We start from the raw sequence: 13,688 nt of genomic DNA on the forward strand, positions 1-13,688 counted from the left end.
GCTGTAAAAATACCAATAATATTTGTTGTTTTTCTGTGATATTTGTGGAAAGACTAATAGTGGATTGTTTGATTTTCTAGTAATCAAATTTTAGCGTCTTTTATATGTTTTATTGTTAGGTGAAGCACGTGGTTAACTAATTGTCATCTATTGGCCTGTTAGCTGCCGACTGCCGACTTCTGCACATCTTTCGAGAGCCCGCGTAATCTAAACCAAACAACCACCAATATTTAGATACTTAAAAAAAAAAATTAACCTATTGATTGTAAAAAAAACTATATAAGTATTATTCAATGTATATACGTGATATTTATTCCTTTACCAGCCAACACGACAAATATGTGTTTATCTATTTGCGATCAGTGATTGATGTTTTTGTTCAGATTTTTATAGGCATTTGGGATCATGTTTTTTTAGTTTTATAATATGTAGATTATGTTAAAACACAAAAAAGCTCTAATAATCAAATAAAAATTACAACTTTAACATTTTAAATTAATTCATTTATTTATATTTCTGTACATACTGATACATGTATATTGCTTCTTGCAATACGGCGATTTCTTTAAACCAACCTTATAATAATTATTATTATCTACACAATGCAATAATGTTTTTTGTTGCATTCAGTGATTTCATCAATTCTCAATTCAATAAATAAACACGCAACTCCGAAATACATTGAAGTATTAACATTTCTCTAACAACAGCACAAATACTTACGAACAGAAACTAATATTTTCTTCATCTGAAAAATTTACTTCAATTTCAAAAGTCAGATTACGTGGTTTTGTATTTTTTTAAACATGCACTGAGATTAAAACAGTTGAAAATAATATATTTTTTGATTCCCTTTCATATTATAGCATTTAACAGAGTGTCTTTGTTAATGTTTGATTCCCAACAAAGTTTATATAAAAATAAACATTTCACCAATAAATATATTTAAAAAAAATAATATTAACAATGGGAAACATTCCTGACACAATTTCATAAATATCATCTCTAGTTTTTATGAGAATACTCACCTCGATTTATGAGAATGATAAATTGAACGTAGTTATTCAGAAAACAGCCAGCCATAGAAAAGTTAAACTGAGATAATAGCACTTTTGTGAAAAAAGTGAATAATCAAATCTACACAATGGTTGGAAGGTTTTTTACATTGACAAATGATAAATAATGCATGCATTATTTTTTTTTTACAGTGCATAAAATAATTTTATTATGTGTTTTACCAGTTTTAATGACTTTTAATGTCTGGTTGATAACACAACCCAAGTTGTGCATTTTGCAGATAACAACCAGCTGTGTATGTTGTGTCATTATGTATTGAACATATTATTTTACATTTATATTAGGGTACTTAATTGAAAAGAATCACTCAATTCATTTGTTATAACTTTAAAAATAATTTAATTATGTGTTAAAGGAATTTTGGTGGTTTTTTTAAGTCTGGCTGACCACATAATAATAAAGTATAATAAGTAATAAAACTTTTTTTTTATTACAAGTGTTTTAAAATTAATCAACATTAAAATACTTATGCATTTATTCACTTTAATTTATTTAAGAGAACTAGATTTCTGGAGGCATTAATCTTCCCATCAGCATCGATACTGTAAGATTTTTCTAGATGTTTTCTGCAAATTGAGAAATGCCCTTTTTGTAATCACCATTATTTTCAGAAGGTGATTATTGCAGTTTTTTGTATGAAAGCGGCCTGGCTGTTTTTAGCAATACATAGAATTGACCTTACTGCAACCGATAACACCAATATCGATTTTTCTCAAAATTGTGGACTGGCTGCTTTCTGCATAAGTATGTTCAATTGGCATACCTTAAATATGCAAGACAAGAAAAATGTGTTGAAATTTTTTAGTTTAATATTTGTTTTACATTGTACAAAATGTACTCAGTCAATGAGTCCAATAAATGAATATTATGTAAGTAAATACAATTTTCTACAGAAAAACTTGAAACAAAATTATGCACTGTAATATTTCAGGATGAATAAAATGTCATAGCATTAGTGGAAATAACAATCACAACCAATAAATAATAATAACTACAATTAAAATAAAACAACATTCTTTCAACCACTTAAAAAAATAATAATACGTGGTTAAAAACAAAGTTGTTTTACTTTTAAATATAATTAATAAAAAGTTAGTGCTTCAAATATAAATTTTAATTATTTATGGAATCAGAATTAACTTTGTGGAATAACATGATTAAATTAAACACTCGAGTTTACTTTAAAACCACTTGAGTTTATTTTGAAGCACTACTAGTTTCGTAAAGCACAGATCCTTCCCCTGCGTGTGTTATTATAACTAAACATAAATTGTTTCTTTAGAAGTAGTTAGTTTATTTACTAACGCACATACACAAGATATTTTACAGAAACCCTATGCAATTCAGATCTGGAAGATAATATTGTAAAAGAGATGATGAGAGTTTATGTCTGTGCAACTCAAAACTCTTGAATTTTATATTAAATTTTATAAACTGCGTGACGGACTCGCAATTGGTTCTTCGCTGTCACCTATCTTAGCAAATATATTTTAAAACAATCTTGAGTCAAAATGATTAAACTCTAAAAATCTTGCATATTAAAACGGTTTAAGTATGTAGATGATTTTTGTAGGTACTGATAGACAATTAGATTCCTTACCGATATATTACATAATTATATTCTATTTACTTTGGAAAAAAATTAAGATAAGAGTTAAAATTTTTTGGATCTATCTATAAAATTAATAAATTAGAATTTAGTATTTATCACAAACCCACTGTAATCCCACTTGATTTTTCACATCCTTTCGCACATAAAATGGCTAGGTTTCATTATTTGCTGAACCGACTTATTAATATACCTCTTAGTACTATAAATTATAAACATAAATTAGATATTATAAAACAAATCGCTAAAAATAATGGATATAATAATGAACTAATAGAAAAAATGTTAAAACATAATTTTTTTTTATAAAATGCCAGATAAATACTTATCCTCAGCACGTAGTAATGGTAGGGTTGATAAATCTTTTCAATTTTTTTTATATACTGGCCTAGGAACTAAAAAAATAACTTGACTATCAACTTCACATTTTCAACCCACGTATTATGCAAATAATAGTTTAGGAAAAAAAAAATCTAATTCACAATCAAAAATAGACATTTCAAATAAAAGTGGCATATACCAGATCCAATATGGAGATTGTAACTATAAGTATATCGACTAAACTGTGATAAATTTAAAAATTAGAATGAAAGAATACCGTCAAGCCCTTACATTGAATACCTTTTCGGGATTCGCCAATCACATAATGTAATAGAACCTTTCTTTATATTCGTAGAGGCTAAATAATGAATAGCTTAGAAAATCTAGAAATACAAAAAAAAACCGGATAATACATTAATTAATAATATTGTATTAAATCCCTCATCATTACTTACAATATTCCCATTATATAAACCCCCCCCCCTTTATTAGCTCCTCCCACCACTGCCCGTACCTAGATTTTTTATTTATGTATATTTATGTTTAGTTTATAATAACACCTGTAGACGGAAGGATCTGTGCTTTCCGAAACTAGTAATGCTTCAAAATAAACTCAAGTGGTCTTAAAATAAAGTGTTTAATTTAATACATTCTATAAATTTTAAATAATAATAATATTGTAAAGTGGTACATACTAATTTAAACAATATAATGGTATTTTATTTTATGGCCCGCCATAAAAGGAAACATTTATATATCACAGTTAATAATGCACCAATATTGTGCCTTATGGTTAAGGAGGTAGCTGCAGTCCTAAGGTCATGATAAGTCATCATCGAGTCCACTTCCTTCTTCCGATAATATTGTCGGCTGTCCAATGGCTGGCAGTAAGTGAGAAAACTCATTGGTTGCCCAAAGGTAAAGGTCTAGAGTTCTTTCTGTAGACTCTGCAATAAACCTAACGAAAGGCCGAACATCTCCTTCATTCGCAGATTGTAGGTGTTGGTAATACAAGTGACGGTGTTGTTTCAATATGATGACCGGTGGAAATCCCGCTTGCATAAGTAACAGATTCATCAGAAGTCGTGAAGTTCGCCCGTTTCCGTCTATAAAAGGATGGATGTGAACTAACTTGTAATGGGCTAATGCTGCATATCTGAAACATAAAATGAAATTTTTATTAATTTTTCCTTTGTAGGTATATATGTACGATATGTACACCCCCGGCAACATAAATAGCCAAACCTGTAAAAAACAGAACTTAGATAAAAAAAAAATCCGTTCCATTCTTACACATTTTCCAATGTTATGCTTATACGTATATACCTTTATATATGTATACTTTACATCAATGAAACACTCATTTTGACCTTAAAAAAAGGTTTTGAGAGTTTTTCTATTCGAGACAAAAAACATTTAAAAAAACTTCTTTAATTGTTTTGCTTTAAACTTAAATATTTCACTTTTAAAACATTTATTTAGTAAATAAGACACCTAAAGCATCTTAAAAAAATATTTATTATTTAATTAGAGCAACATTAATATTTTGTATGACCGACTTTGGCCTTTATCACACTATTTATTTGTCTTGGCGTGGATTTGTACGGCTTACTCAAAAATTCTGCGGAAATTTCTTCATACCATACTTGTTCTATTAAGTTTTTTAACTCCAGAACCGTTTTCGGAGATTTCATCCTAATTTTTTATGTGGCAATGAATGGTTTTTTTTTCAATTAAAATTTTGTACCTTGTTGTTAAAAGAAGCTCAGGTGTATACTTAAACTACTATGTCAAAAAAAAATTTTAGGTATTTATTGATAATTCTTGATGGAACTCCATTGTAATTATGTATATAGCGACATGTTTAAATATAAGTAATAAATTAAAAATACCTGGTACACTTTCGCTTATTTATTTGAACAATTAGCGCTTTTACCCTATAACAGGCATCTTCAGACTGGTAAATATTTTACAGTGTTAAGATAACTTTTATATAACTAAATATTATCTTAAGTAAAGGTACATTTAAAAAACAAAAAACAACCGAAGGAGATAAGGACAACCTAAAGTGGGACTCTGTATATGCCGATAAATATTTTTTAATCTTCCTTAGCTGTAGAGCGCCAACACATGTATCCTCAATGACTTAGTGCCTGTCTGTTGCACCGCAATATTATTATCTGTCTTTCGACTTATTTTTTTAATGTAATAAACATATACTTGAGATAATATTTAATTTTGCATATATGATTCTAACTCTGTCTAATATTTACCAGTCTGAAGATGCCCGTTAGAGGTTAAAAGTGCTAATTGGTCAAATAAATAAGTGGAAGTGTAGAGTATTTTTAATCCATTACCTATATTTAAATATAAGTTATTATAATACAGTAGTGGAATCGGCTAGCTGTTGCTAGCGTAGCTTGGGGCGGCTAGCTGTCGTTGAGGGCAACATCAATGCAAAAAAAGTAGCAAGAAGCAATGTTAGAGGCGAAACTGTTGCCTACAATCGAGAACTTATTAGAAGGAGAACCACTTAAGTGCATCTTTCATTAGGACGGAGTGCCATAGCATACAGCCAGGAGTTGCACAATGTGGTTCAGTGACCACCACAAAACTGTCCTGCCTTGGCCAGGCAATATCTGGATTCAAATCTGATAGAAAATCTATGGTCAAGGCTGATAGTGATGGTATCTCAAAAGAATCCAAACAACAAGAAAGAGCTGATTGAAGCCATCACCCTGGCCTGGTTCCATGCGGTTACACCTAAAGATTTGCGATGCCTAGACAACTCGAAGTGGTTCTAAAAAACAAAGGATATCCAATGAAATATTAATTGTTTCGTACTTCCTTAAGTGTGTTTGTAAATTCATCAATTAAATCAGTTTGAAGTTTGCTATAAAATTTATTTTTTATGATTTTTTTTTATAAATGATCCCTTATGCGGAAATTATTATTTTAAACACGGCTTTGATTACAATACAAAATATAAGTGAAAATAAAGTCAGAATGGTAAATAAATCTGGGATTTCAAAGAAAGTGTCCAGAATTAATTCCACTACTGTATTTTTAGTTGCTTTCTTCGGATAATTTGTTAAATATATTTGTAGTGATGTAATACAGTTAAATTTCACAAGGTGTGATTTTAAAAAGTGATATTTATTCCTTAGTGTAATCCCAGATATTATCAACAACTTAGTATGCTATTTTTACAGTAAATATATCAGGTGTCTGGCGTAGAAACAAAACTATTTATTCAAGTATCACTGAAGACCGCAATGTTCATAAAGATACTTAAGTGAAGTTAACAAAGGTGGTAAAAATTACAAAAAGGTAAAGTTATGGCAGTTTTATCCTATTTGTTCAATGTTTCCATTGTGGTTCTTGCATTATTTCTCAGTTATGAAACCACAATATAATACTAATAAAGGTTTGTTTACCTGACTGGGTGCATATCTAGAGCATCATCAGAATTTAACCAGGCGAGGAACTGCCCCATTAGGGAGGTTATCTGCAATGGACCTGGAGGTACGTGTCCACCCACATACACCTGTGTACGACGGAAGTAGCCACCTTCTGTTGGATCCACAAAGCCGAGGACACGCCTATGTATATCCAGAATGTCGTGGACAGTTATATCGCGCATTCTATTGAGCAAAGTAGAATTTATGTATTTCATGGCGGCATCTAGGCCGAATATTTCGTTGTGTTCATCTATACTCTTGCCTCCAATAGCTAGTCTTGTTTCTAAGATAGATCTTGTCTGTTGTAGTGACATTGTGTTTCCTTCTATACCTACAGTGTGGTAGATGTGCTGGAAGTACGCTTCTTTCTTGGCTCTTCTCAGTGCCGAGTTGGAGTCCGGGATTGAAGAAAGAGCGTCACGTTTTTTGTCTATTTTATCCAACATTTCTTGATCCAGGTTTTCTACTATGCTGGCTGTCCGTTGCCTGTTAGTGAGCGCCGCAGGATGATCAGGATAATTGCAGAGAGCTTTCAAATACAGCTCATCAGCTTTGACGATATCTCTGTTAGTTTCTTCGATGAACTCTCCGAAGTGTGTTAATATATCGGGGTGCTTGGGAGATAGAGCCACAGCATGTTGGAAGAGTTTTAGAGCCTTGTCTGATTTCCCCTGTGTTTTCATTTCTAAAGCAGCATTCAAAGACACAATTGCTTCGGAATCTGAAACTGTGTCTCTCGTGTCTGGACGTTTAGAAGTGTGTGGTATAGATAAAAAGTAACCGACATTATCTTCTGATATGCTCAGAGCATAGTCACTGGGCATGGGAGAAAAGGGGGTACGTTTTATGACATAGGTAAAGAGTTTGGTTCTATATAATAAGTTATAACTCACTAAAGCACATAAACACACTATAAATGCGTAAATTGTCCGCGTTTTCCAAGGTTCTGAGTGCGACATATTGTTAGGTATAATTATTTTTTAATTCATACTCTATCCTTCGTTATTTAAATAAATAGTAAACCACGTCAAAAGCCGTTCTTTGGAAAAATAATTTCTATTAAAGTCAAAATTCATAATCTTCTTCACAAATAAAAAAAATAAATGTTTAAACATAATTTTGAGCGATAAAGAATTTGACATTTTGACACATCACAACTGACATTTCAAGGCACAAATCGCACAAATTAGGAAATTAAATTCTATCAGGTATATTTTGTCTATGAAAGTTCAGCATTTTTGTTCGCGTTCATATAAATACCAATCGATAACTGAAATTGTTACAACCTTTCTTCTCCCGAGAGGTGTAATAACTGAATATGATTAAAATCTATTAGAACTGTATTTATTTGCTGAGTAAACTTGATTTTTAAAAGTGGTAAGGTGGTAGAGAGGTGGAGAGAAGTAAAAACGGGTATATTGTTATGAATTTAAGTATATTAGTTAAAATGGTTGAAGGCATAAAACATAGCATTTTATAAAACAAAAAACAACAAATAAAGTGTATTAAAATTAAAATAATGCTTATTTAATTTTAATTAAAACTATGACTCTACTAAAGGAAGGGAGGAAATAATTCTGTTACTTAAGTGGGTGTTATGGATGCTGATGCTGATGATGGAGTCGGTTGATCTTGATCCCTTCGTGATGTGGTGTTGGTTCCTGGGTGATGTTGACCCTGAAGGTGGCAGGCTGGCTGGTGGAATCGGGTGCTTGAAGGCTGCTTCAGTTGTAGATAGCTAGCAGCTAGTTCCTCAGGGGGAGGAATATACCCTCCACGTCTCTGTTGGTGACAAGGTCCAGAGTTCCCACATCTCAGTGAGAGAGCCTCCACGTCTCAGTGGGGAAAGCGTAATTGCAAGGGATGCAAGAGACCAAATAACTCCCTTATACTGCTTATGTACTATTTTGATGGGTGCCTTGTGGTGGGGGGTTGTATCTCTCTCCCTATTGGTCGCAAGCTCCAGGCTACCCTTTTCCTTTGCCAGATTAAAATATGGAATTTAAATTATTTGATTTGGAGAATGAAATACCCACACAATATAAAGTATTCTTCACAATATCTTCTCCTTCCTTTTTCCTTTATTTTTAAAAACTATTTTTATTATATTTATTATACCGAACTTACAAGAATTACAATACTACTTTACTAACAAGGACAAAAGGTTTTATTTACATTATAATATCTTTACATACATTTGAATATCCTTACATACATTTTTATTGATAATATTTAGACATTGGGAATGTTAACTATAATAAACCTAAATACTTAATTAAGAGTTCTTATAATTACAACATAGTAAATTGGAAAAAATAAGGTCAGGTCAGTTTACTATATATTATAATTTATGATACGGGGGGTGTATATGGACGGATGAAGTAAATTATGAGCATGGACGATTATTATATATTTCTGAAAATGAATGTTGTGTTAAAGTCAATTAAAACATAATTAAAAGAAAGATAATGAACTAATTTGTATAATTTATTTATACTTAAACATTTTTTTAATTAGTGCTCTAGCTTAGTGAGATAGCCGGCGAAGCTCTTTCTGTTTTTTCTAAATTTATCTAGGAGCCTCACTTTTCTCCCACAAAATGATAATTATTTACAATAGTTATCATCAGATGGTGCTAGTGGTACTAAACATAACTTATCACCGGCCCTTGGACTTGTGACGTACGTCGGTTTCTATTATCGAGATTGACGAGATTATCCCTTCGCTTTTGTCAACACAGATGGTTAGGGTTGGCGATCAGCTTTCAAGTAGCGAGATTAGCTCCGTCGGCCGAGTACTGGGTTAACTTCTTTTGTTATTGATTTACCATTGCACATTAGGCTGCGGTTAGGTATGCAGAGTTAGTGAGCGAATTTCTTAAGAAAAATGACCCGTGATCCCTGTGCTTCACAGGTATCTGTCACGATTGAACTTTTTATGTGTCGATATACAATTCCTCCGTATAAAATGTTCGAAGTTTTAAAGCTGATGGTAATTTTTCATCACCCGCAAAATAGCAGAGTATCAAGATAGTGGGCCATTCGTTTTATTGCCCGCATTTCTTATTTCAACATATTTTTCTACTCTTCCATTTCTTGAAAACATGCTTCTCAGATACACAAATTCTTCTACTTGCTTTGATAAATGTATTATTCACCCAGAAACCACATTTCCTCTTCTAAATACCAATGCTTATGACTGCTTTTTATTCACTCTCCAGGGGTGGTATTCCAAATGCTCCCGCGGGCGTATTTACATACAAAATACACGAGATAATACGACCGCGAGAGCGTTTGGAATACCAGCCAAGGCATACACATTCTAGATACGATTTTGCAAGCGTGTGGGTCCTTTATAACCCATATGCTGCAAGCCTTAATGTAACGTGCCATGGTATAGTCTCTGGTTCCATGCTCGTGTCTATGTTCTCTGACATCTTGCAACGTGTTGTTTGACAGTTTACGTTTGTGCTACTGTTATGTTCGTAGGTTATGTTTAGAGTTTTTCAGTTTTAGAGGCAAAGACGTAGGTTAGGGTCGCATGTATTATAGATTTTGCTTTGGTTCGGTTAGATAAATCTTGAACAAAATTTAGAAATTTATATACTTTTTAAAAATGGCATTGTTCGTCGTAAACAGGTATTAAATATGCATTATTATTGTCATCAAATAGAAATAAGTATGTCAAAGTTTTATTATCTTAAACAATAATTGTAATGAAATAACATATACAGCTTGCCCACCACATACTGCACACTACATCTGAGGACATATGTCTTCTTAGCGGTGCCTACATACATGAAAAAATTTGCTCGTTACCGAATAAAAAAAGCTGCCTGAAGGAGCTTTCTGTAATTGGGTAGCCTTGGCATATTTGTGCTAAAATAAGGCAATCCAGAATTACATAATATGCACTTCATCGGTTTGTGGAAAAGAGGGAAGTGAATTCGTCAAATTCGTCAAATTTATTGGACATGATCAATTGGCCAAAATGATAACAAAATTTGACGGGACCTGTAATAATATATACAATGTTCTATTTAAATATAATATAATAAATATGCTTCAATGTGGAGTGTTACATTCCCGTCTATCCCCATGGGAAAATGGCATAATATGATTAGTTAAGTTTAATGAAACATATATTTTCTTACTTGATTTTGTCAATGATTTATTATTATTTAGGTATGCAGAAATAGATGATACACAAGTATATGAAAACCAGGAACAAGCTAACCTTTTGAAACTTAAGACATTGATCGAAGAGAGGAAAAAGGCAAAAGCTCAAAAAATTATTGAAAATGAATTACAGAGCCGAAATGAAATTATAAACCCTATAGTTGAAGATAATGAGGAACAGATTGTAGAACAGATTTCATATATTCCCGCCAAAGATGAACCCAATGAAATAATAGAAAATGTTGTTCCACAATTCAAAGTTTTAGGTACAAATGAATTTGAAAAAAAAATCAAGGTTTGTATTCTTTCTAAAAACATGTTGTCAGATTTAAATAAAAGAAAAGTAATATTTATGCTTTAAGGTTGCCAGGACATCTAACAGAAAAAAGTTGAATGACGGTAGATTTTACTTATCATTAAACAATTTTAGGTTAAAAGAGTTCTTCCACATTGGCTATCAAATCCAACTGCACTTTCGGTTGATCTAAGAAGTACTAATTTTAGTGTAGAGAAATTGGAAATTTTGGATTTTTCACTAAAAAAAATGTTAATAGATGAGGGAATCAAATTCTTGTTCCCTGTCCAAGCGCAAGTTATTCCTTGGTTACTTCAAGAGCAAGCTAAAGCAACAGTTTTCTGGCCGCAAGATATTTGTGTCTCTGCTCCAACTGGAAGTGGCAAAACATTGGCATATGTTTTACCCATAATACAGGTACAGCGTCTTGTAAAAACAGTATATCCTTGAACATCTGGGGCAGTTTAATGTTATTTATAAATTATTAATGAACACAAAATTTCATTGTGTTTTTTGAGGTATTCAAAACAAAATACAGGATCTAAAAAAATGATTTTTTTATTGTTACATGCCATTTTAATTTCATTACATTTTAGGTACTGACAAACAGAGTTGACCGACAAATTAGAGCTTTAATAATTTTACCAGTCAAAGAGCTCGCAGTACAAGTTGTTAAAGTTTTCAAGCAATACTGTATTGGTACTAATCTGAAAGTAGCACTTGTAACTGGCTCCGCAACATTTGCCCAGGAACAGATGCAGCTAACAAAATTTAGTTAGTGCATTTTTATTTAAAATATTTTTTATTATGTTATTTTTATATTTTAAAAAGTTGGTTGGTCCAATAGGAAGAAAGGTCCAATTTAACAAAATGACTTAAAGAAGTTCTATTAGCAATATAAAAAGTGCATTTAATTGAAGAATTAGTTTTAAAGTGCTAAAATAGCTTGAGTTTTGTACATATGTAGTAAATGATGACGGAAATAAAACATTGATTTATTTTATCGAATCATTTGTCTAACTTTTCAATTTTTAGCTGAAACTGGTGGTTGGCGTAGTGAAGTAGACATAATAGTGTGTACAGCTGGGCGATTAGTTGAACACCTTCAAAGCACTAAAGGTTTCTCTTTAAAGCATTTACGTTTCTTGGTTATGGATGAAGCTGATAGAATTATGGACCATATACAAAATGATTGGCTTCATCACTTGAATAAACACGTGGAATTAGAAAGTTCTATCATGACTGGAAAAGTACCTAATTTAAATTCTAAATCCCTGTCAACTCTCAAAAGACCACCTCAAAAGCTTTTTTTTTCGGCAACCCTGTCGCAAGATCCTGAAAAACTAAAGGAATGGGCCTTATTTCAACCAAAGTTGTTCTCTGCTGTTGACAATATAAGTGAGGATGGAAAATATGAGACATTGGGAAAATACACCACTCCATTAGAACTTACTGAAAAATACACTATTTGCGATGCTGAAAATAAACCTATTGTTCTATACCACCTTTTGGCTGAAGAACGCTGTGAAAGAGTACTTTGTTTTACGAATTCTGCGCAATCTGCTCATCGACTTACTATACTACTGACTAATTTATTGCGGGGAGAAATGAATGTTGCTGAAATATCCGCTGCGCTGAACAGAAGTGCCAGAGATGGTGTTCTTAAACGATTTAATAATGGTCAAATTAATATGTAAGCTACAATATTTTTTCATAAAAAGGAATATTTTGCAAAATATATATTACATATATAACAATCTTACTTACATTAAAATAATCATGTTTTGCTTTTTGCAATAGTTTTGATAGTGTTGGGTTTCACAACCTAATTCAGTAAATTGTTTACTAATTTAAATAATGTAAATGGGGGCTAGATTTCACCCGTCCATGTGTTCTGTAGCTGCAAGGCGTAGTATAATCTAGCTTCTATCTGTTACTAAATTCTATCATCATTGAAAATGAGGAAATAGAATCTCAATCGTCCATGCGCTATATAGCTGCAAGACGAGTTGGGATACTTATTGTTCAACACCCTTGAGATGATTTTCACAAAAATGGTGCTATATAAATTAACTATAATAATAATTCCAAGATTGCAATACTTGGGGATTCAGCCTCATTTAAGATTCATTGTTTTTCCAGACTTATTAGCACAGACGCTCTGGCAAGAGGTATAGATATTCCTAATTGTGACCTGGTAATATCTTATGATCCGCCGAAAAATGTTAAAACATACATCCATCGTGTTGGGCGCACTGGACGTGCAGGAAGATTAGGCACAGCTGTGGCTATTTTGGTACAAACCCAACAAAAAGTATTCCAGGTAAACAATAATAACCCTTATCTCTTAAAAAAGTAGTGCCTTTTTTTTTGACAGTTGATTATTGATATATATATCTACGAGAAAATTTTTAAAAGAATAATATTAAAAATTTTATTTTACAGGACATTCTAAAAACTGCTGGAAAATCAAACATCATGCAGATTGAAATACTGCAAGATGTGTTGCAAAATTATTCTGAGAAGTATGCAAGTGCTGTATCTGCTTCGGGAAGTGTAATCAAAGAAGAAACAAATAAGCATATTGATAAAATCAAATCTTTAAAAAGAGGAAAATCCAAGGCATTTATTGATAAAAAATTTAAACAAAATTAAAAATAAAATATTTTTAATGAAATATCTTATTATTGGCATAGTTTCTATTTTATTAAACACAACTGTAGTGTAGTCTAAACTGATCCAGTTAT

General features: G+C 31.8%; 2 protein-coding genes across 3 annotated transcripts in view; one reads left to right on the forward strand and one right to left on the reverse strand.

Moving 5' to 3' along the window:
- The window catches only part of Fic (FIC domain protein adenylyltransferase), a 183,215-nt gene extending 175,564 nt beyond the window's left edge, over positions 1-7,651 (reverse strand). The window contains exons 1-2 of one of the 2 annotated variants that reach the window (XM_088237491.1): positions 6,445-7,649; positions 3,688-4,163 (exon numbers count right to left, since the gene is read on the reverse strand). In XM_088237491.1, coding sequence (XP_088093617.1) covers positions 3,827-4,163; positions 6,445-7,427 — 1,320 coding nt within the window. In that variant the 5' untranslated portion in view covers positions 7,428-7,649 and the 3' untranslated portion in view covers positions 3,688-3,826. Of the gene's footprint in view, positions 1-3,687; positions 4,164-6,138 lie in introns of those variants that run through there. The other variant, XR_015824362.1, reaches the window with a different exon arrangement.
- A 2,263-nt stretch (positions 7,652-9,914) lies between these two features.
- On the forward strand, positions 9,915-13,604 carry Dbp73D (putative ATP-dependent RNA helicase Dbp73D). The gene is made up of 7 exons (XM_088237512.1): positions 9,915-10,106; positions 10,653-10,941; positions 11,077-11,358; positions 11,538-11,715; positions 11,977-12,634; positions 13,084-13,264; positions 13,387-13,604. The coding sequence occupies exons 1-7, from the start codon at positions 10,084-10,086 to the stop codon at positions 13,594-13,596; spliced, it is 1,821 nt and encodes a 606-aa protein (XP_088093638.1). The 5' UTR covers positions 9,915-10,083; the 3' UTR covers positions 13,597-13,604.
- The last annotated feature ends 84 nt before the right edge of the window (positions 13,605-13,688 follow it).

This window comes from Micrasema longulum, unplaced genomic scaffold, assembly GCF_059751315.1.
Source record: "Micrasema longulum isolate JH-2025_06_02 unplaced genomic scaffold, ASM5975131v1 h1tg001733l, whole genome shotgun sequence".
NCBI lineage: Eukaryota > Metazoa > Arthropoda > Insecta > Trichoptera > Brachycentridae > Micrasema > Micrasema longulum.